Source organism: Palaemon carinicauda, chromosome 15 (genome assembly GCF_036898095.1).
Source record: "Palaemon carinicauda isolate YSFRI2023 chromosome 15, ASM3689809v2, whole genome shotgun sequence".
Taxonomy (NCBI): Eukaryota; Metazoa; Arthropoda; class Malacostraca; order Decapoda; family Palaemonidae; genus Palaemon; species Palaemon carinicauda.
Genome location: NC_090739.1, coordinates 22,891,439 through 22,910,979, shown reverse-complemented (window position 1 = coordinate 22,910,979; position 19,541 = coordinate 22,891,439). Strand labels below are relative to the sequence as shown.

The following is a 19,541-nucleotide window of genomic DNA, read 5'->3' as shown; positions in this document are numbered from 1 at the left end:
GCATCAACAATTTAGGAGGTTACGAGGGAGGAACTAACTCCAGTCGCGACAGTCAGTTGAAAGGAGACTGGCCCCTGCCTCCATTACGTAGGCGTCCTCTTAGCTCTGCCACTTTAGAGCAGGCTCGCCGAATCTCTCGCTCCTTGTCGTTTGTGCTGGGAGAGCCAGACCTAGAACCTCTTGATGAGGAGACTTCTCAGTCCAATAAAGGGTTGCCTCACGTCTTGCCACCTCTGTCTCCTCACATGCCTCCTCCTCTTCTCACCAGAACAGTCACTTCTCCTCACTTCACTGGGCAAGCACAGTTTACTTAGAGTGGTTTTGGTTTTCCTAATTGGTTTTTTTATTGTTTTTGGTCTTGTTTAGATTACTAACACACTTACTGTCAATGTGTGTGACCCTTTTTCTTTGAGTGTTTTCCTTCCTAAAGAATAACTTTGCGCTTAAGAAATTATCTAATGATAGATTACTAAAAGGGCTTTATTGTCCAAGATATTGTATATTGAATTACTGCTTAGTCATTTCATCTTTAATTTTTGTATCTAGCTAAAGGTCATCAATTCAGGCTATCTATTTGTTATTGTGGTGAATTTTTTTGTGAAATAGCTAGATGTTTAAACATTTAGTACAAATAAACTCTTGTTTGTAGCCTTAAAAACAAGGTTCAATAGAGGACGGCTCTGTGCATAAAGTCAGCGTTTTGTTCAGAACTTCTGACAATTGTTATTTGAGCTTGACTTGGAATCAAAAGCTGGTTGCTTTAGCATGAGAATTTTGTTTCTCTTTCTAATTATTGCCAAAGATTCCCGAAATTAACTTTAAAGCTGAAGAGCATTGGTGATGGGTTTGATCTGAATATGTTATGCAGTTTTTGAGCTTGATGCTGTATTGTTTGTCTTTTTCCCATTGATTATTAGAATACCTTTTTCCAAAACCTGCTTTTTTTTGTAATTCCATCTAAATGCCGATTGGAATTTAATGCAATATGGAAGCAATTTAAAATGAAAGTTTCTGTTAAAAGCTTTCAATTTCCATGATCCTGTGTGGTTTTCATAATGTTTGTGCCTTGTTTTGAATGGTAAGAAAGGTCTTATTTCATTGCTGCTACTGTTCTAATAATCTTGTGTAATTCTAATGAAACTGATCACATTTTGATACATGTACATTTATTTGGGTCATCCTTTATTTGAGTGTTGTTTGTGAGAGGAAGAATTTGTAGATAGAGGCTCTTTCTGCAGGTAAGTAATTGTTAAATGATTCAGAGCCCTTTTTTTTTTTTTTTTTTTTTTTTTTTTTTCAAGTTCTAATGCATCTATTCATTTACCAGATATGGCTTGAAGAATCAACCCCAGGCTGCGAATGCTAATGCCAACGCCAATGCTCCCTTCAAGATTGATTACAGTTTGATTGAAAAACTTCTTGAAGACAATGAACCATCTGATAGACCTCAGTACAGCTTGGAAGAAGTACCAGATCTAAATTCGTTACTCAACTACAAGGCTGTGTTCCCCACTCCAACATCCAGGTCAGTTTGCTTTAGTACATTGTCTTCATGAGGTCGGGCGGGGATGAACATGCTCTAGTTCGAGGTGCTTTGTGATACTGTACAATTAAATTGAAGTTTCAACAGTTTCAGGTATAATTGGATATCATACTGATTTTCATCTTATTTGTGCTAATTGATCTGTATAAAATTGCTTTTACACTGATTTCCCCCTTTGAAGAAGAGGATAAATACAAAATGAATTTTCCCCTCTCCTCTAAGCTGTGCTTGTCATCCATCTTCTTTTCTAATGATTCTTTACTTCCCCATATGCTGCTATACTAACCAAATGTTCTTCATCCCTTCCCAACGATATTTAGAAACCATCTCGGTCCGTGAGATCATTCTATTTTTGCCAGCAAGTAGTCTAGCTATCTATCTCTATTATCAGAAATTTATTAGGATTTCCATTTTATATTGAATATTATATTGAGATTTTCAAAAATACTAAATTTGCAGACATATTTATCTTAACACATTGTTGAGTAACCTAGCCCTTTTTCTGTGTGCGTACGGAAGTTATCTCCCATATTTTTTAAAGGGCCTCAGGATAAATAGGAGACACTGCCTCTGAATTACATTATCATCAGTTGAGGTATGATTAGCGAAATTTTTATATGGATTACTATCATGATTGATAGCAACACTTGAATCTTCTTAGTGGCTTTACTCTTCTTTATTATTTCTATTAGTTTAAGTGTTGTTCATGCTATCGAGAATATCTTAATTACTTTAATTTTGAATTTGTTGATGCAGAATATCCAGACCAGGCTTTGGTTTTGGAGCCAGAGCGACCGTTCCAACTGCCGTGCAGCCAGATTCTGAGGGAGCAGCTCAGGTTATTAACATGGTCATATCTCAGGTTAGTCAATACCAATGGTCCTAGTGCTAAGATTAGTCAATAGAAGGCTAAAATACCATTCATCATGAATATTGGTTGTAGAATATTAATTTAACAACAATCTAAAGAGAATCCAAATTTATGTGGGTTCTTAACCCCTTCACTACGAGTCCGCAGATCCGCTACTGAAGCTTTGTAAAAGATTTGACACTCAGATATACTTGCTCACTTACTCTATATCAACATAAATTCCATGTTTATTTACTTTACTGCTGATTACAGAATAAATTTCTCAAAAGTTTGCTTTATTTTTCATTATATTTCACTCTAATCAGCCAAAATATTTTTCATTCATTGTAAAGTGATTATGGAATAATTTTTCAGAACTTTGTTTTATATAATTTTCTCTAAAATAATGGTAAAGCACTGTGATTTTGTGTAAAAAAACACCATTCGTTGAAGTGACTTATTCCGTAACCATTCCACGATAAATAGCCGTCGAAAGATATAAAACTATACTCGGCAGTAATAATGGACTTTCCGTCGCACAAAAATGTAATGAAAATATCTACTGTATATGTTTGCCTTGACACAAGAAGTATTCTCTATTAGCTGTCATAGGATATAAAACTACTCGTCAATAACAATGGACTTTATAAAGAAATGTAATGAAAATATCCATCTGTTTCCCTTGACACAAGAAGTATTCTCTATTAGCCATCATAAGATATAAAACTACTCATCGGTAATAATGGACTTTCATGTTATAAAGAAATGTACAGTAATGAAAATATCCATTTGTTTCCTCTGACACAAGAAGTATTTTCTCTTAGCTGTCGTAAAATATAAAACTACTTGTCAATAATAATGTACTTTTAAGATATAAAGAAATGTAATGAAAATATCCATTTGTTTCCTCTGACACAAGAAGTATTCTATAATGTATAATTTGTAAGGTACTGTATACAATAAAAAAAAAAAATGACAAAAGAAACATTTCAACATGTGGTTTGTTCGTTCGTCTGTCATTCCACCTTGCATGTGACTGTCACTATGAACTGGATCATTCCTGTTATGGGTATTTCACAGGCTTTGAAATAGAGACTGCACATGTAAGAACATGGTGAATACTGCGTAGAATGGCAATAAATGAAATAATGTCAGTAGGCTAACTTTTACTCATGAATACAATGAACAATACTAATATGAAATATATTAGACATGAAGATGATATTATTTTGTAGAAATGATAGTTGAGAAAAAATGAATAAAATAAAAAAACAAATCTCATTGTGTCAACTTGCATTACTGGTAAAACATTTTCATTTCATTGTTGGTAGGACTAGAGGTGTTCAGAGGCTAAGTCTTTTCTTTGACTTGAACACTATGCCAACATAGAAATACACTAAAATAGACCTTACATAATCATGAATGAGGACTAAAATTGCAAATATTTCGGTTGGTGGTGTGAAGATCCCTACTTCTCCAAGCTGGGGGTGTCGGGTGGTTTGAGTAATGCCTCGGGTAGGGAATGTTGCCATTGGCTAGAGAGAGTGATGTGATTATTACTGTATATCATAACAAAAATCGCACTAAAATAGCTTCAGAAAAAAAGGCTAGAATTCCAAAGACTTAGTTGGTTGGCTGAAGAAACAGGGAGGAGGGGTTGATATCAGGGAGAGGAGATTTTTTAGAGATCTTAAGTGTAATAATAATGATGATATCGTCGTCGGCGCCCACTCGTGTCCGAGTATTGGGTTCTGTCGTTAGCCATCAGCCTCCTATCTATGGGGTGGGTGCTTATGCCTGATGTGGCTGTTAAGTCCTACTCTGTGGTGGAAGTCGCGGACAGTGTTCACAAGGGAGGGTAGGTGGTGGGCGGGGCTGTTCTAATCGCTCTCTCCTTCTTCTCCTCCTAGTCTCCTCATTTTGTCTCCTCCTCTCCTCGAAGTCCACGGTGCCATGGTGTACTGTACTTCTCCAGGTTTTCCTGTCCCTGGCTGTTTCTTCCCATGAGGAAGGATCGATGTCAGTTAGAGCCAGGGTGCGCTTTAGTTGATATTTATAGTGCATTTTCGGGGCTCCTCGTGATCTGGTGCCCTGGGTCAGTTCTCTGTAGAATATTTTCTTTGGGAGCCTAGATGGATCCATCCTATGCACGTGTCCTATCCAGCGGTGGTGGATGATGGTGGCCTCCACGCTGGTCAGCGAGGCACGTTCTAAGACTTCAATGTTGGTGGTGTGGCTCTCCCAGGGGATTTTCAAGATCTGCCGCAGTTTCATTTGTTGGAAGCGTTCTAGGTTTTTAATATCGTTTCTATATAGCGTCCATGTTTCACATGCATACAGGAGCGTGGAGAGAACTACTGCCCTGAACACCATTATTTTGGTGGTCATTGTCAGTGCGTGGTTGTTAAATACGCGGCAGTTGAGTCGGCCAAAGGCGGAGTGGGCTGCTCTGATCCTGTTCTCCACGTCCTTTTTGCTTGTGGGAGCTGATTTTAGGATGCTCCCTAGGTAGGAGAACTGGTCCACCTGTTCTAACGGTTGGTCATTCATTGTGGTATTGAAGTTTGGGAGCATCAGTCCTGGTGGAATTGGACGAGGGTCTTGGTTTTATCTGTGTTGACTTGCATCCCAAAACGTTCGTAGGCAGAGTTGTATGCATCAGCTAAAGACTGCAGGTCCTCTGCCGTCTGACCTGGGGTGGCATTGTCGTCAGCATACTGCAGTTCTCGCACTGCACACAAGGTGGTCTTGGTTCTGGCGCGGAGTCTGGCGAGGTTGAAAGCGCCTCCATCCATGCGGAAACGTAGCTCGACTGAGGGTGTGTCTGGGGGAATCTCGTTGAGCATTGCTGCGGTGTATAGCGAGAAACACGTTGGGGCCAGAACACAGCCCTGCTTCAGGCCGCCGTTGATGGGGAATGGGTCTGAAAGAGATTTCTGGTGGCAGACTCTCCCAACCATTCCGTCATGGAGGGCACGCACCAGCTTGACAAAATCGGGTGGGCAGCCATATCTTTTGAGGACAGCCCACATGGCAGGTCGAGGTACTTTGTCGAAGGCCTTTTTCAAATCCCAGAAGATGAACATTATGGGCTGTTGTTGTTCGAGGCTCTTCTCTTGTAGTTGTTGTGCACAGAAGATCATGTCTATGGTCCCGCGGGAAGGTCGAAAGCCGCACCGGAACTCTGGCAGGACGTCTTCTGCGAGAATAAGGAGGCGGTCAAGGAGAATCCGAGCGAAAATCTTACTCGCGATGCTTAGTAGTGATATTCCCCGGTAGTTTTTACAGTTCTCCCTGTCTCCCTTCTTGAAGATGGTAACGATGTTTGCCTCGCGGAAGTCACTGGGGAGGGTCTTGGTCTCCCATATTTTCAGTATAAGGAGCATCAAACGGTTCCTCAAACCGGGGCCACCGTGAGTGAGGAGCTCCAACGGGATGTTGTCTGGCCCTGGGGCTTTGCCGGGCTTCATGCGCTGCAGGGCCTTGTTGAAGTCATGGATGGAGGGTGGTAGTGCCATCCAGTGACAGACGGGATGCTGCGGCGTCATTCGCAGGAGATCGTCTGGGGTGTCTGCTTGGTCATTGAGGAGGTTCTCAAAGTGAGACCTCCACCTGGCCAGGATGCCCTCGCTGTCGGTGATGGTCGTGGCCCCATCCGCGTCCTTCAGGCTGCCCACTGATGACCGTGTGGGACCGAATATTTCCTTTGTGGCTGCATAGAAGCTGCGCAGGTCACGTTGGTCAGCGAAACACTGTATTTCTGCAGCTTTTCTTTGCCACCAGGTATTCTGGGCTTCACGGATCCCTCTTTGGCAACCAGCTTCAGCCACCTTGTGAGCACATTTGTTAGCTGCTGTTGGTTGGTTTTCCAAAGTCAGGCGTGCTTGTCGTTTGGTTTTAATGAGAAGAGAGATGGTAGCATCATTCTCATCAAACCAATCCTGCCGTTTCTTGGTGGTGTAGCCTAGTGTTTCCTCCGTGGCACGGGCCATGGCGTTTCTGAGGGTGGTCCAGTGGTGCTCAACAGTGGCCTGACCCACGGGGTCTGCGAGGTGTTGTTTGCAGGCCTCCTTGTAGTTCTGTGCCACCTGTGGGTTGCGGAGCTTACTACAATCAAAGCGTTGGTGTGGTACGCTGTCAGGTGCCCTTCTGGGTGGTCGTAGGGTCGTCACGGAGAGTCGGGAGATGAGTCTGTGGTCCGTCCAGCAGTCGTCCGCTCCGGGCATGGATCGGGTGATGCGGACGTCTCCTTGGTCTCTGGCTCTGGTCAGGACGTAGTCCAGGGTGTGCCAGTGTTTAGACCGTGGGTGTCTCCATGTGGTCTTTTGTCGTTTTGGTAACTGGAAGATGGTGTTGGTTACCACAAGTTGGTGTTCTGCACACAGACCCAGTAGGAGTTGCCATTGGCGTTGCAATTTCCAATGCCATGGCGGCCGATGATTCCCTCCCACAGGCGATGGTCTTTGCTTACTCGGGCATTAAAGTCGCCAAGCACAACGAGCTTGTCATTGGCGGGCACTGCCTGGATGGTGCGGTCGAGCTGGGTGTAGAAGGCAGCTTTGTCATCATTGGTTGAGGTCATAGTCGGGGCGTAGACAGAGATCAGGGTGAGGTGTCTGTCCCGCGTGATGGGGATGCGGACAGTCATCAGGCGCTCACTGGTGGCCTTGCGAGCGAGGTTGTGCTGCTGCACTAGCTGGGAACGGATGGCGAAGCCGACACCGTGGATGCGAGGCTCCTCTAGGGCCTTGCCTTTCCAGAAGATGGTGTAGCCTGTTCCAGCTTCCCTGATGTTGCCCTCTTCGGGTAGTCCGGTCTCGCTAAGAGCCGCCACATCAACATTGAAGCGGGCTAGCTCCTTGCAGACGAGGGCTGTACGTCGTTCCGGGCGGTTGGTGTTCGTCACGTCTTGGAGGGTGCGGATGTTCCACGCACCTAAGGTTAATATTTTTTTCTTGTTGTTTCGACCTCATTAGTGGGATGTCCGCCAGCCGCGGTGAGCTGACCTGACGGGTTTGCCGTGTCCGATGTTTACCCCACCTTTTCTAGGGGCCTCCCCATGTGGGGTGAGCTGCGGTGTCCTCAATAGGCCAGCCCAGTCACGGGTCCAGCTGCCGAACTCTGGTGTCATGGCACCGTCACCAGAGAGCGACTGAGTCTTAGACTCGCCGCCTGAGTGCAGTCGTAGGCTAAGGGCTTCCAGCTATCCAGGCCTGCCCCCTTCACCCACGGTGCTGTCGCCTCAGGACTTGGTGGTGGTGATGATGATGATGGTGAGAAAGAGATGAAGAAGGGTGGAGGAAACGACAGAATGCCAGTAGCTGGGTATATTGTTTTGGGTGGTCGTGGCTTTGCAACGGCCACGCACACACACTTGGCCCACATCGTTTTCACCGCGGCTCAAGACATATGAGACAGGCGGCTTCTCCGATGTTGGTTGCATCGGGCTGCCAGGTTCTTGTTATGTCAAGGCCCGCCTTGTTGCCTGCCCGACAGGCATTGCCTCTTCCGCCGGCGCTGGAAAGCTCCGCCGTTGGGGTCTTGTTTGGTTTGATTTTAGAGTTTTCCTTCTCCTAGCCTTTGCCTATCTTAAATAAAGGAGAAGGCCTATAGGGGTCCAGTCTTGGTCTGGTCTCTCAGAACTGGCCTTAGCGGTATGGTTGAGCCTGCCAGGGTGGATAAACTACCCCACCGCCGCTGCCCAGCCCATCATTGAGACACTCAAGCCCCTCTACTGCAGCAAAGTTCTGGACAATAATAATAATAATAATGATAATTGACATATCCAACATCACGGTGTGTATTACCAGGCATGTTTTGACGTATAAAGACGTCATGACAGTGAGGTGATAAGATCTTTTCTTCAAGTTAGATTTGTTCCTACACATCATACAAACCTTTGAATTGTAATAGGAGTATGATTTCAGCTAAGCTGGAATGGCTGTTTAAACTTTAAATGAGGTAGTGGGAAATGAGAATATGGGAGAGAGTACAAGAGCGGACTAAATGAGACGAGAGCAGGAAAAGCACCTGGTACAGATTAGTGTGAATGCTGAGATGTTAAAGGGGGGCAGGTGCAACTGTGCTGAAATGGTTGGAGAGATTTTTTAATATGTTTTACAATGTCGAATGTGCCAGTATGTGTCCATTTATAGTTCCTCTATACAAAGGTAAAGATGTGCATGCGTGTTGTAATTTTAGTAGTATCAGTTTTTTTAATGTTGTTGGAAAAGTGGTAGAGTATTGATTAATAGGATTAATGATAAAATAGAGGGTGGTATCTTAGAGGTGTAGGTTGGCTTTACAAGTGATAGGCGATGTATAGATCAGATTTTTATAGTTGATATGCAAGAAATATATAGCATAAGGTAATGAGGTATATCTTGCATTTATGGATCTGGAGAGCTTATAGCTTATGATAGTTGATAATGATATGATGAGGTTGTATGGAATTGTTGCAAGCAGTGAAGAGTTTATACATAGGCAGCAAACATGTGTTAGAACAGGGAGTAAATAAAGATATAAGAAACTTTCGTGTACATGTCTTCACAGCTCATGGCTCAATGTCAACTGATTGGAAGTTCGAGCATTAGAAACGGTGACAGACAAATGTATGGTGTGGCATGAAAATGGTTCATTCTTCTGCTGTCTCCGGCACCATCCGTGATGAATATGCGGGCTAGTGTGAATGGGGCCTAAAGGTCTCAGGTTTGTGTAATTAGGAAAAATACTAATACATTAAAACCATAATATTTGTAATGGTTATATTATAGGCATTTTTGTTTCTGATAATGTCTCGGGTATTAAGGTATTCTTCTATTACTAATGCAAGGTTTTTCATTACAGGTAGGAACTCCAGATGCTAACACAGTCATAACAGCTTTATCACAGTTAGATGAGGTGTTACAGTCGGAGGAACGATGTGGTCAATTAGCGCCACACATCGACCAGTTGTTAATCGTGGCCACTCTACAATATCGTCTAGTCTTAAATACCAAGATGGCTACTCCTACAGTCAACAAGGAAGAATGCATCAAGATATATCGTTCTTTAACAAATTGTGTGATGATGGTAAGAGATATCAGTTACAGAAGGCTTCTAGCCTCTCAGTTTTGAGTAATAAAAATTCATGTAATCATATATAGTGGAAAGATGATTGCCTTATTCCTTTAGTTCTAGCATAAAACTTTTATCAAAGCTGAATGGGTTACTGTAATATTTGACTTGTATGCAACAAGAAATGTTCAAGGTTTAATGCAGGATCACCTAATAATTTTTCTTTTTCTTTTTTCTTCAGATCTTTAACAACAAGTCTCTTGGTACCCGTGCCACGAGGGATGTTCTTAGAGATGTGGTCCATGTTCTTATCAATATTTTGTTGGACCCTCGTCTTGCTCAATTAGAAGATGGACCACAGATCATCCGTGCAATAAATGTCCTTGTTGTTCGTATTGTTGAAAAAGCCCAGTTCACACATGTTTTTAGGTAGAGACATGTTCAATTGATCTGTTGTTTTGTATTTAAAATGCTGAATTGTTACTGACCTATAAAAATTCTTCTTGGCGAAAGGAAAATTGACAAACTCTCTTTCTATTTTACTCAGTGCCCTGCTGAAATTGCTGCATGAAAGTGTAGGTAGCGGTGGTAACTGCAAGTTCACAGAATTGGTGATGAAGTGCAACTGGAAAGTCATTCGTATCCTTCCTTCACGAACCAACGATCTGGACCTGGATCAGATCCTCCTTGATGTTCACAATTTCTTAATGGTATATATGATAATTTTTTGGGGGTGATATATACTTTACAGTACTGCCATATAAGTAGCTTATAAATGGTTTTCATGATTTATTCTTATTGATTTAAAGATTGAGTCATACTCATTTTTTTTTGTGTGTGTTTGACAGGCATACCCTCTTAGCAGTTGGGCTGATCGTCCATCGGACACTCCTTTGCGAACTATTAAGACAGTCATTCACACACTGTGTAAGACTTATGGCACAACTATTTTGAGTCATTTCTCCAAGATAGAAAATGCTCATGGTTCAGAACTCCACAAGTACCTTACTAAGACATTAAAGGTTAGTTTCGTTGTAAAATATTTCCATTTTTTGGGAGAAGTTTGTTCTGTTAGCAGTTTTATTGTATTTTATAAGCCTCCATTAGCCTCAACAGTAATAGAGTATTGTTTAATGCTAACTTATTGTATTGTCAGCTTTTATGTCTTTTGAATAAGATATTCCACCTTGATATAACTGTATCTTGAAATCTTGTAAATATTTTTATTCTCTCTCAACCTTAGAAACCAAAGACAGATGATGATGGTGGTGCTGGCGATAGCAATCGTCTAGCCGCTGGACAGGTCACAAATGATTCCCAGGACAGTCTCAAGTCTCCGAAGAGATTGAGTAAAACTGCGCACAATACGCTATCCGAAATATTCCGTAAAATTGGGTCTAAAGAGAATACGAAAGAGGTAAAATTGTAATATTTTTAGGAGAAAAAGTTCATTTAGGTTATGGTAAATTGTTATTACTAGATAGAAAGAGCATTTAAAGTATAATTCTCACTAGTTTCTGCTTCAATTTAAATTCCTTCTTGCTCTCACTTCTGATAGTTTTCTAAAGGCTTTCTAGTTTGTTGATTAAAGCTCTGATGTAATATGATTTTTAATGTAACCATAATTTCAGTAACTACTATTAATTGCAATATTACATTTCATTCTAGGGTTTAATTCAGCTCTATGACTTCAAGCAAAAACACCCCGAAGCCGATATTGAACCGTTCCTAAAAAAATCTTCTCAGTTCTTCCAAAATTATATTGAACGAGGGTTGAAGAGGGTAGAAATGGAACGACAAGCGGATGGGAAGATGGTATCAACTTCGACGACGGAAAATGGGTCAAATGCAGGTATGTTCAGGTGGTGTCATGCTTGAATCTTATTAGCACTGAGTGTATATAATAATTGTAACTTTTTAACTAATAATTGAATGGTAGAATTGTGTTTTTATCCTAAATAAATGGGAAAAGGGAGTGTCGAAAAAAATGTACAGTATTCTTAAAAGCTATCTCATGGTCCTGTATTTTAAAACAAAATTTATCAATAAATCTTCAGACTTCATCCATCAAAACAGTAAATAGATTTTAATTGCCTCCTTTGCCCCCTTGACTTTTGAGGTATTTTAATATCCCTATAGGTGTAATGACCAGTAGTAGTCTATTGGAGGAGGAAGAACTGTAGCCGTTAACCGCGAATTAACTGTGAGACGTAGTTTTCTTAAGATTGACTGCAGTCCTTAGTGTAAAGTGAAACTTTCACATGTACTGAAGCCCCCTATATTTGAGAAGTAGACCTCGATGAAATTAAGAAATTTTTCATTTTTCTTTTTTGGTATTGTAAGAATACTGTGCTGTAATATAGTTAGCAGCTTGGAGTTCTTAGTGTAGGTTTATGATAAATATGTTAGTAATTTTCCTATTTTGAGAGGCTTTACTATACTACTCTGCTTTTATCAAAGATTTTTTCTCAAGGTTGAAGAGTTTTTGGTGCTTTAAATTGCAAATGCAAATAGAAGCAAAGCAGTTATTTTTAGGAATTTGCATGGTACATGACTTTTTATGTGTCATTTTGTTATTGGAAAAGGGGACTGTCTTTGCTACTAAGGTTTCATGGTATGTAAGAATTGTTTGAAAAAACATTGGAATTAGAGTAAATTGTATTTGCTGATTTTATGATGGAAACAGTTTGTGCTCTGAAAATATGTAAAAGGACAGCCAGTTTGCTTTTTCAATTCTCTGTAGTAACTGAAATACATGTATAGTTAATTTAGTACTTGAATGAAGTAAAAGTTTCCCTCTGTTGCAGTATTATAGAATGGTGGATAGTGTCATTATTTGAAGAGATCTGTAAAAGAGACCCAGTTCTCAAGGCATTGTTTGATTTTTCTGTATATGGTTCTGTTTAGCATGTTGTATGGAAAAAGAATGTTTGAAATACAGCCATATATTTTGTGTCCTTATTAGTTTTGGTAGAACTTAATCCTATTCAAATATATACTCATTGATGTAGTTTTCAAGCATTTCTTTGTTCAAAAGGACAAATGATCTTGTTCAATTCCGTAGGAGGATATGGTGACAATTCTTTTTATTGTTGCTGTATGATGTACAGTACTGGTTGGGTTATATTTCTCATTTTTACCAACAAAAATTATATTTCAACTTATTTATTCCCAATAGCTGTGTTGATGATGAACTGCATCCATTTATTATTGAAGTAGCTTGGTGATAGTTTCTTACAATAGGCCTTCAGCGTTTAGAAATTAGGAAAGTGGGTTGTAGTCGTCAAACTAGTATTTTTATATTTTCTCAAAACATTCCTGTGGTTTTATCACCCTTAAAGAGAACTTTGCTAGTTTCATAGAGCATTAACCTTTTTAGTCATTCTAAGTACTGGTCACATGTATTGTAAAAGGCTAAATTTCCTCTATAATTATAATGCAATTCTGTTAGCTTTTCATGTAACTTGTTACTATTATGCATGAAGTTTAGGTGTTTCAAGGCCATTGATTCTTTAGTCTTTACAGAATTGTATGAAGGTTAACATCGTTGTATTTTCTTTGTTGAAAATACCTTTTGATTATGATATTGATTAATGGTGATCTAAATAACTACACTATAAGGTTGTGTTGTTTATTCTTTCTACACAGGACCCTTAGCATCCATCCAAGTTCAAGATACTGCTAACTTCAACATGAATGATGTCATAGACCAGTTTAAGTCCATTGCCGCTCGTGCAGGTTTTGACAACACGTATATCGACACTGCTGTTAAGGATATTTGTAGCACCGAAAAGAATGGAGCTGGAGATTTGTCTGAATATATCAAGACTATGTCGTCGGAGTTAGTGGAACAGAACAAGGAACAGTTTTCCTCAAATCAGTGAACTGGTTTAAATTTTTGCACAATGGGAAGTGGACGTTTGACTTTCACAGAAATAGAAATATAAAGGAATCTTGGAAAGGCAGGAAAATGTGCCATATGACGTGTGATGACTGATGTACTGATTAAAAGTAATTCTGTACTAAGTACTTTGTGAAGACACGCAAATCATGGCTCAGTGTGATGCATCCATCTTCCATGACAGTGTGTCAGTTGATCACTGTGTAACCTTGGCTACCTGTAAGGAATGGCTTTGTGAATCTAACTAGAAATGTGCCTCAGACTTGTCATATTTGGTAACACATTTCAGCCTCATTAAAATTGACACGACTTTTGTGTATTTCAGTTGAAGATTTACTTCGGTAAATCTGTTGCATTATGTTGCCACTTTTAAAATCCTACAATTGATTTGCTGAAATAATTTGTCAGAAATTAGTAATTTATATTCCGTATTGAAGTTTGTACATTCTAAAGGCTCTCTTGACTGTGAAAATTTTAAGTGCCGTTAATCCAGTACCACATTAGGTAATGACATTTCTAGATCGTATAATGAATAATTGTATGGATGTCCTCTATCCAGTTAAGTGAAGTGCTGTACCAAATGTTTGAGTATATTTAAACCGATAGGTTTAACTTGTATGTATATTGGTATCTATATCAAGTTGATCACATCTAGGTCTTCAGAACTTGCACAGCCTTTTTCATGTTAGTATCTTATGTCACTAACAGGTCCCACAGGGTGAGCATGTGCAAGGTGGCTCATGTCCAAACCTTATTTCTCTGACTTTCTTCTCTCTAATATATATATCACATATACTGTATGTAAAACAAATTTAGCCAGAACACTCTTCTCAAAGATAAATGGAAAAGCAAATCCCACTGAAAATCAGACCACATTTCCAGACCATCTGTGGTTGTTTGTACAACCCATGTATATTTTGTCTATCAATTTAATTTCTTCATCTCTGTCCTTTATAAAAAGCGTCATTGAGACTTAACTTTGGTGCACCTTCGAATGCTGTGCTTTGAATTGCCTTTCAAAATAAACAAGTTATGTTTTCCGATCATTCCAGAACGAATATACTGTATGCTTATTTGTATGAAAAGGAGCTTGAAATGATTACCTAAAAGCCTTCTCCCCCCTTCCCAATATTTTTTTTTTTTTAATATATATCTAGTAGCTGCAGATTTTGCAGAATGACTGTCTGTTCAGATTTTCCTGAACACATCTAGCCTTAGAATTCTCTTTTGAACTCGATCATAAGATTTCTTTTCTACATTGTCTCTCAGCTTCATCTCATCAAGGGCTTGAATTTCAGGCCTTCCTTGGAGGAACCTATCCTTTTTATTACGTAGTTATTTTATATTTTGTTTAATCACTCCGTTCATTGATCAATGAATGTAAATACTCGATTTTAGTTTCATTACATGTTAAATTATATATAATACTAAAACCATTGTGGATAGATATAGGTAATAAAGTATTAGATAAGAGGCTTGTTTTATTTCATGAATAACTGAATATACCTTATTGTACTATATTGTGGAAAAGTCTGAGATTCATTGTATTTTTACAAGTATTTTGTCTTTTTGCTGTAGATAGAAAGAAAACCATAATGGAATATTTTGTAATAGCTTACCATTTAAAATTTTGTTTCTAACCGTATATAGAAACGCTTAATACTATTGAATGAAGTTGTCAAACAAATTTATTTATTTTACACTATAGGGAAATCTGTTGAACACCGGTAATACTGTACTTGAATAGTATAGAGGAAATAACATAGGTGGGGTACAAGTGTTATTCCTATCAAACGAAACAGTTTACATAATGCAGATAAATGTAGTCAAGTAGAAACAGCAGGAGTAAAAAAGGAAGAAAAATTATAAAGAAATCTTGCATTTAATAGAAGAACATTGTACAGAGCAAATGCAATATGAAAAAGAATATGTAAAAAATTTGTGGATAATGTGACTACAAATTGATGTAAAGCTTTTAAAGTACATGGTGATCTACATCACATTTCTTTTCACTAAATATTTAAAGATTGTGAGAATGTTGAAGTACGGTATGTATACATGCAGTCAATAAAGCAGCCCTATCCCCTAGCTGTAATTACTATAAAAAGGTCAAAGGTATTTGTATTGGTGGTTATATGAAGTCTTAAACCATTATCATCAATAAATGAAATAATGAACTTGGCTGTAGCTGCCTGTTGAAATACTATTGCTAGAGAGTTATTGGGTCCTTTAACCGGCCAGACAGTACTACATTGAATCCCTCTCTCTGGTTAAGGCTCATTTTGTCTTTGCCTATACATACACAGACTAGTCTGGCCTATTCTTTCCACATTCTCTTCAGTCCTCATACACCTGACAACACATTACCAAACAATTCTTCTTAGCTCAGGTGGTCAACTACTGCAATGTAACTGTTCAGTGGTTACTTTACTCTTGGAAAGGATAGAAGAGACCGTTTAGCTATGGTAAGCAGCTCTTCTAGGAGATGGGCACTCCTAAATCAAACGACTGTTTTCTTGGGTAGAGCCATAGCCTCTGTAACATGGCCCTCCAGTGTCTAAAAGTTTTCTTGCTTGTGGGTACACTCGGTCACACTGTTCTCTTATTTCTCTTCCGCCTTTTTTTTTTTTTTTTTTTTTTTTTTTTTTTTAGATCCAATTCGAGGGTGTTACTGTTCTTGAAATATTTTATATTGAGTGTTCATTAATTCTCTTGTTTACTTATTTCCCATCCTCACTTGGCTATATTTCCTTTTTGGAGCCCTTAAGCTTTAGCATCTCTCTTTTCCAACCATGGTTATAGCTTGGCCTGTAATAATAATAACAAAGTAAAACAGCTCACACACTGTGATGGAATTTGGAATTCATCCAAAGGAGTGAATTTGACTTGATAGAATTGGTCAGTTGGATACATGTATAGTTCAAGAGTATCCAAGGGGATTCGACTCTGATTTCTACCGAATGTGGAGTAACATCAACATACTTATAATTAATGACAGGACATCACTCGATGATTGCCCTGGCCACATTGTTGGCTAAGTAGCCCAAATTTAGTTGATCCATTTTTTAAAATATATAATAAAGGAAGAAACAACAGGCTCATAGAATGATGAGGCAAATAAAATAAACTACTGTACAGTATAGTATTTACAAAACACAACTACTGTAGCAAATTTATTTCAACTAATAAAGATCACTCTATTGTATGTTGTAGATATTTAAATGATGTATACTACAAACAAATCCTGCAGGTGGAAGTAACTTTGTACAGCCCAAAATCTTTATAAAATTTTCTGCCAAGAAGCATTGTGATTGGTTGCCACCTTCTCACAGCTGATTGGTGTTAATATAATAATAAAAGTTTACAGGCAATTGTGATACATACTTTAATGGTGATCCGGAACAGAGAAGCAATATAATTGAGATATGACGTTTATTTGCAAGCCATAGTGGAACAAAGACCATTTTAGTAGTGGCCAATCATGATACTATGGGTAGAATTTTTAGGTTGCACCAGGGCGACCAGGCCCAGTCAGACCAGTGTTATCCCCTACAGGGAAGTGACTGGTTGCAGCCGAAACCTAGGTCTTGCAGGACTTTGGCCTTTGTGTTTAATGGGACCAGGAAAACAGCCTTTTAAGTATAGTAAGTTATCTTGTTTTTCATCTTTATTCAAAGGAAATGTCCTTTCAAGATAGGGTAATATTTGGAAATAAATGCCACTAGCCTCAAAAGGTTCCTGTTTTAATCCTTACATTCAGCGTAGTCTTTGTTCTTCATTCCTTCATATGTCTTTAAAAATGGGTAAAATAATGATAATGAATATCGAAATTAAATCTAAATCACAAGAAAGTAATAAAATAGTATTATATGCAGTTTGCCTCTACTGTATGTGAGGGGGAAGTGCCTTGGTATATGAATGGATAGATGGTATGTGATTGATGTCTATTATAAGTAAAGTCATAGATTTTAGAATGTAAATATGAATGATTATTTTCAATTTAATACTAATAACACAAGAACGAATACCTACACATTAATGGAAGTTAGAACTGCGTCACGAGAAATTCCCGAAAATGTTGTCAGCGCTCCTTCAATGGTGCCTTCAAGAGTAGATTAGATGATCACTGGAATTGAGCAAATAGGCTAGGTGGGCAGATGTCCTTGTATTTGACGGGACTCCTATATTTATTACATTTGTCCCATGTTCCCAGGATGTACTTGTATTGTATTTTCAATATTTGAAGACAAAACTATTCTAGTCATATTCTGAGTTCATCACATATGATCAAACTAAACACCATCTCTTGAGAACAGTTGGATCCATTGCAAAATATGACAAATGAAAAAATGAATTACTAACAACAATGAGGAAAATAATTTTAAAAGGATTATGGGAAGATTTTTTGTATTTCATTGTCTGCAGTTTATTCAATATATTATGGCAAGTCACCTTAGTTATGATATCCGTCAAAGCTGCAAACATGCTTTATTACAATATTGTAATGCTTTGATACATGCAATGAACAGCTGTCTGTAAAAATTCTGCAGTATGTAGTCTACTTTAAAATAAAAGAAAAGTCAATGAAGTAGGTCATGGACAATGCGGACCCACCAAAGAAGGACTCAGATTTCGCGCTGCGTCACTACGTAACTTCAAGTAAGTTTGTGTCTATATTGATCAATTACCTCTCCAATTTTCCATAAAATTTGCAGTTTTTTAGTCTTCATTTATCTGATATATATATATATATATATATATATATATATATATATATATATATATATATATATATATATATATATATATATATATATATATATATATATATATATATATATATATCCCTCTAATAAAATATGGTATTTAAACATCTTATAAGGGACTATTTCTATATATTTTGAATAAAATAAATCTTTAATGCCCTTAAAAACAAAAAACATAATCTTCAGCTCCGTCCCAGAGAGCTTGAAAGCAATTTCATGGACATTCGCGCAGGCTATTCATTATATTTCTTGTATAAAGTCTTCCACCAACACTAATCCGCAGTGGCCAGCATAGTGATGAAAGTGGTGTATACACCAGCAGCACAATACGACGCCGAAACTCTCTTTTGTCGGTAAATTCCTGTCCTCAGATAGGCCAAATTGTCCCTCGGCTGTGGTTCCCTTCGGTTACTACAGCTTCACACACACACCTCTAACATCGTAGCCAAAAACAGAGAGAAGTATTCCTGTGAATAAAACGTAGTTATTCAAGTTATACCCTTTAACAAGATCCATTATATATTTATTACAAAATTAACACAACTTTAAGATTAATTAGAAGAACATTAAGATTTTCAGTTATATTTCAACTGCCTCAAGTACAGTTTTTTCACCCTTACCCAGTTAAATTCATTCATAAAAATACGGTTGTATGACATCACATAGGCAAGAGGGTTCCTCTGACTTATGGGCTGCTGCTAGCGAACAAGTTAAGTTCACACGAGGCCGTACCTTTAAACGCTCTAGCTAAGAGGGGATTTTCTCTGGTTAACATGATGAGCTGTTGTTTTTTTACCGGCCAGTTAAATTTACGTAAGTCATGTCATTCAAACGCTATAGCTAATATTTTTCTCATCCTAATTAATTTTTATACATATAATGATGATATTCAAGTTTCCTGAGAAGAATGTTACGGATTAGTCCCGTATCCACCCTCCCCGTATTTTCAATATTTGGAAAAAAAGATATACTAGTAAAATTTTAGTTATAACATCCTTCAAAGCTGCAAAACATGCTTTATTGCAACATTGTGCTGCTTTGACACACGCAATGGACAGATATATGTAACAAAATCCACAATGAAGGCAAGTTAAAAACAGGTCCTAGAAAATCTGGACACAGCTGAAGACTTCGGGCTGTGCCATTTCACCGTCTTCTCGTGAGGTTGTGTTTTTGTATTGTTTAACTACCTTTCCAATTTAAGTGTCCTTTATTTCAATTTCCATAATCTTGTCCAGTTATAACCAGTTACAAAACTGTCTGACATTAATATATTTACGCTAAGATTTGTTTTTTCCATAAAATTATTGAAGATTGTTTGATATACTGTACAGTAGTTTATAATACGGTAACAAAGATGAAGTACTGTACCCATGGAGACGGAAATTCTGCTTGCAATTGAAAATGGTATTTTAGTTATAGGGT

The 19,541-nt window shown here is 38.4% G+C and overlaps 1 protein-coding gene across 6 annotated transcripts in view; it reads left to right on the top strand.

The window, feature by feature from the left end:
* msps (msps cytoskeleton-associated protein 5) overlaps positions 1 to 14,823 on the top strand; it is a 374,587-nt gene extending 359,764 nt beyond the window's left edge. For all 6 annotated transcript variants that reach the window (XM_068388223.1, XM_068388221.1, XM_068388222.1 and 3 more), the window contains 9 exons: positions 1,328 to 1,525; positions 2,300 to 2,405; positions 9,240 to 9,464; positions 9,691 to 9,878; positions 9,997 to 10,159; positions 10,298 to 10,471; positions 10,693 to 10,866; positions 11,118 to 11,301; positions 13,098 to 14,823. In XM_068388223.1, the coding sequence (XP_068244324.1) occupies positions 1,328 to 1,525; positions 2,300 to 2,405; positions 9,240 to 9,464; positions 9,691 to 9,878; positions 9,997 to 10,159; positions 10,298 to 10,471; positions 10,693 to 10,866; positions 11,118 to 11,301; positions 13,098 to 13,333 (1,648 nt within the window). In that variant the 3' untranslated portion in view covers positions 13,334 to 14,823. The remainder of the gene's footprint in view (positions 1 to 1,327; positions 1,526 to 2,299; positions 2,406 to 9,239; positions 9,465 to 9,690; positions 9,879 to 9,996; positions 10,160 to 10,297; positions 10,472 to 10,692; positions 10,867 to 11,117; positions 11,302 to 13,097) is intronic.
* The last annotated feature ends 4,718 nt before the right edge of the window (positions 14,824 to 19,541 follow it).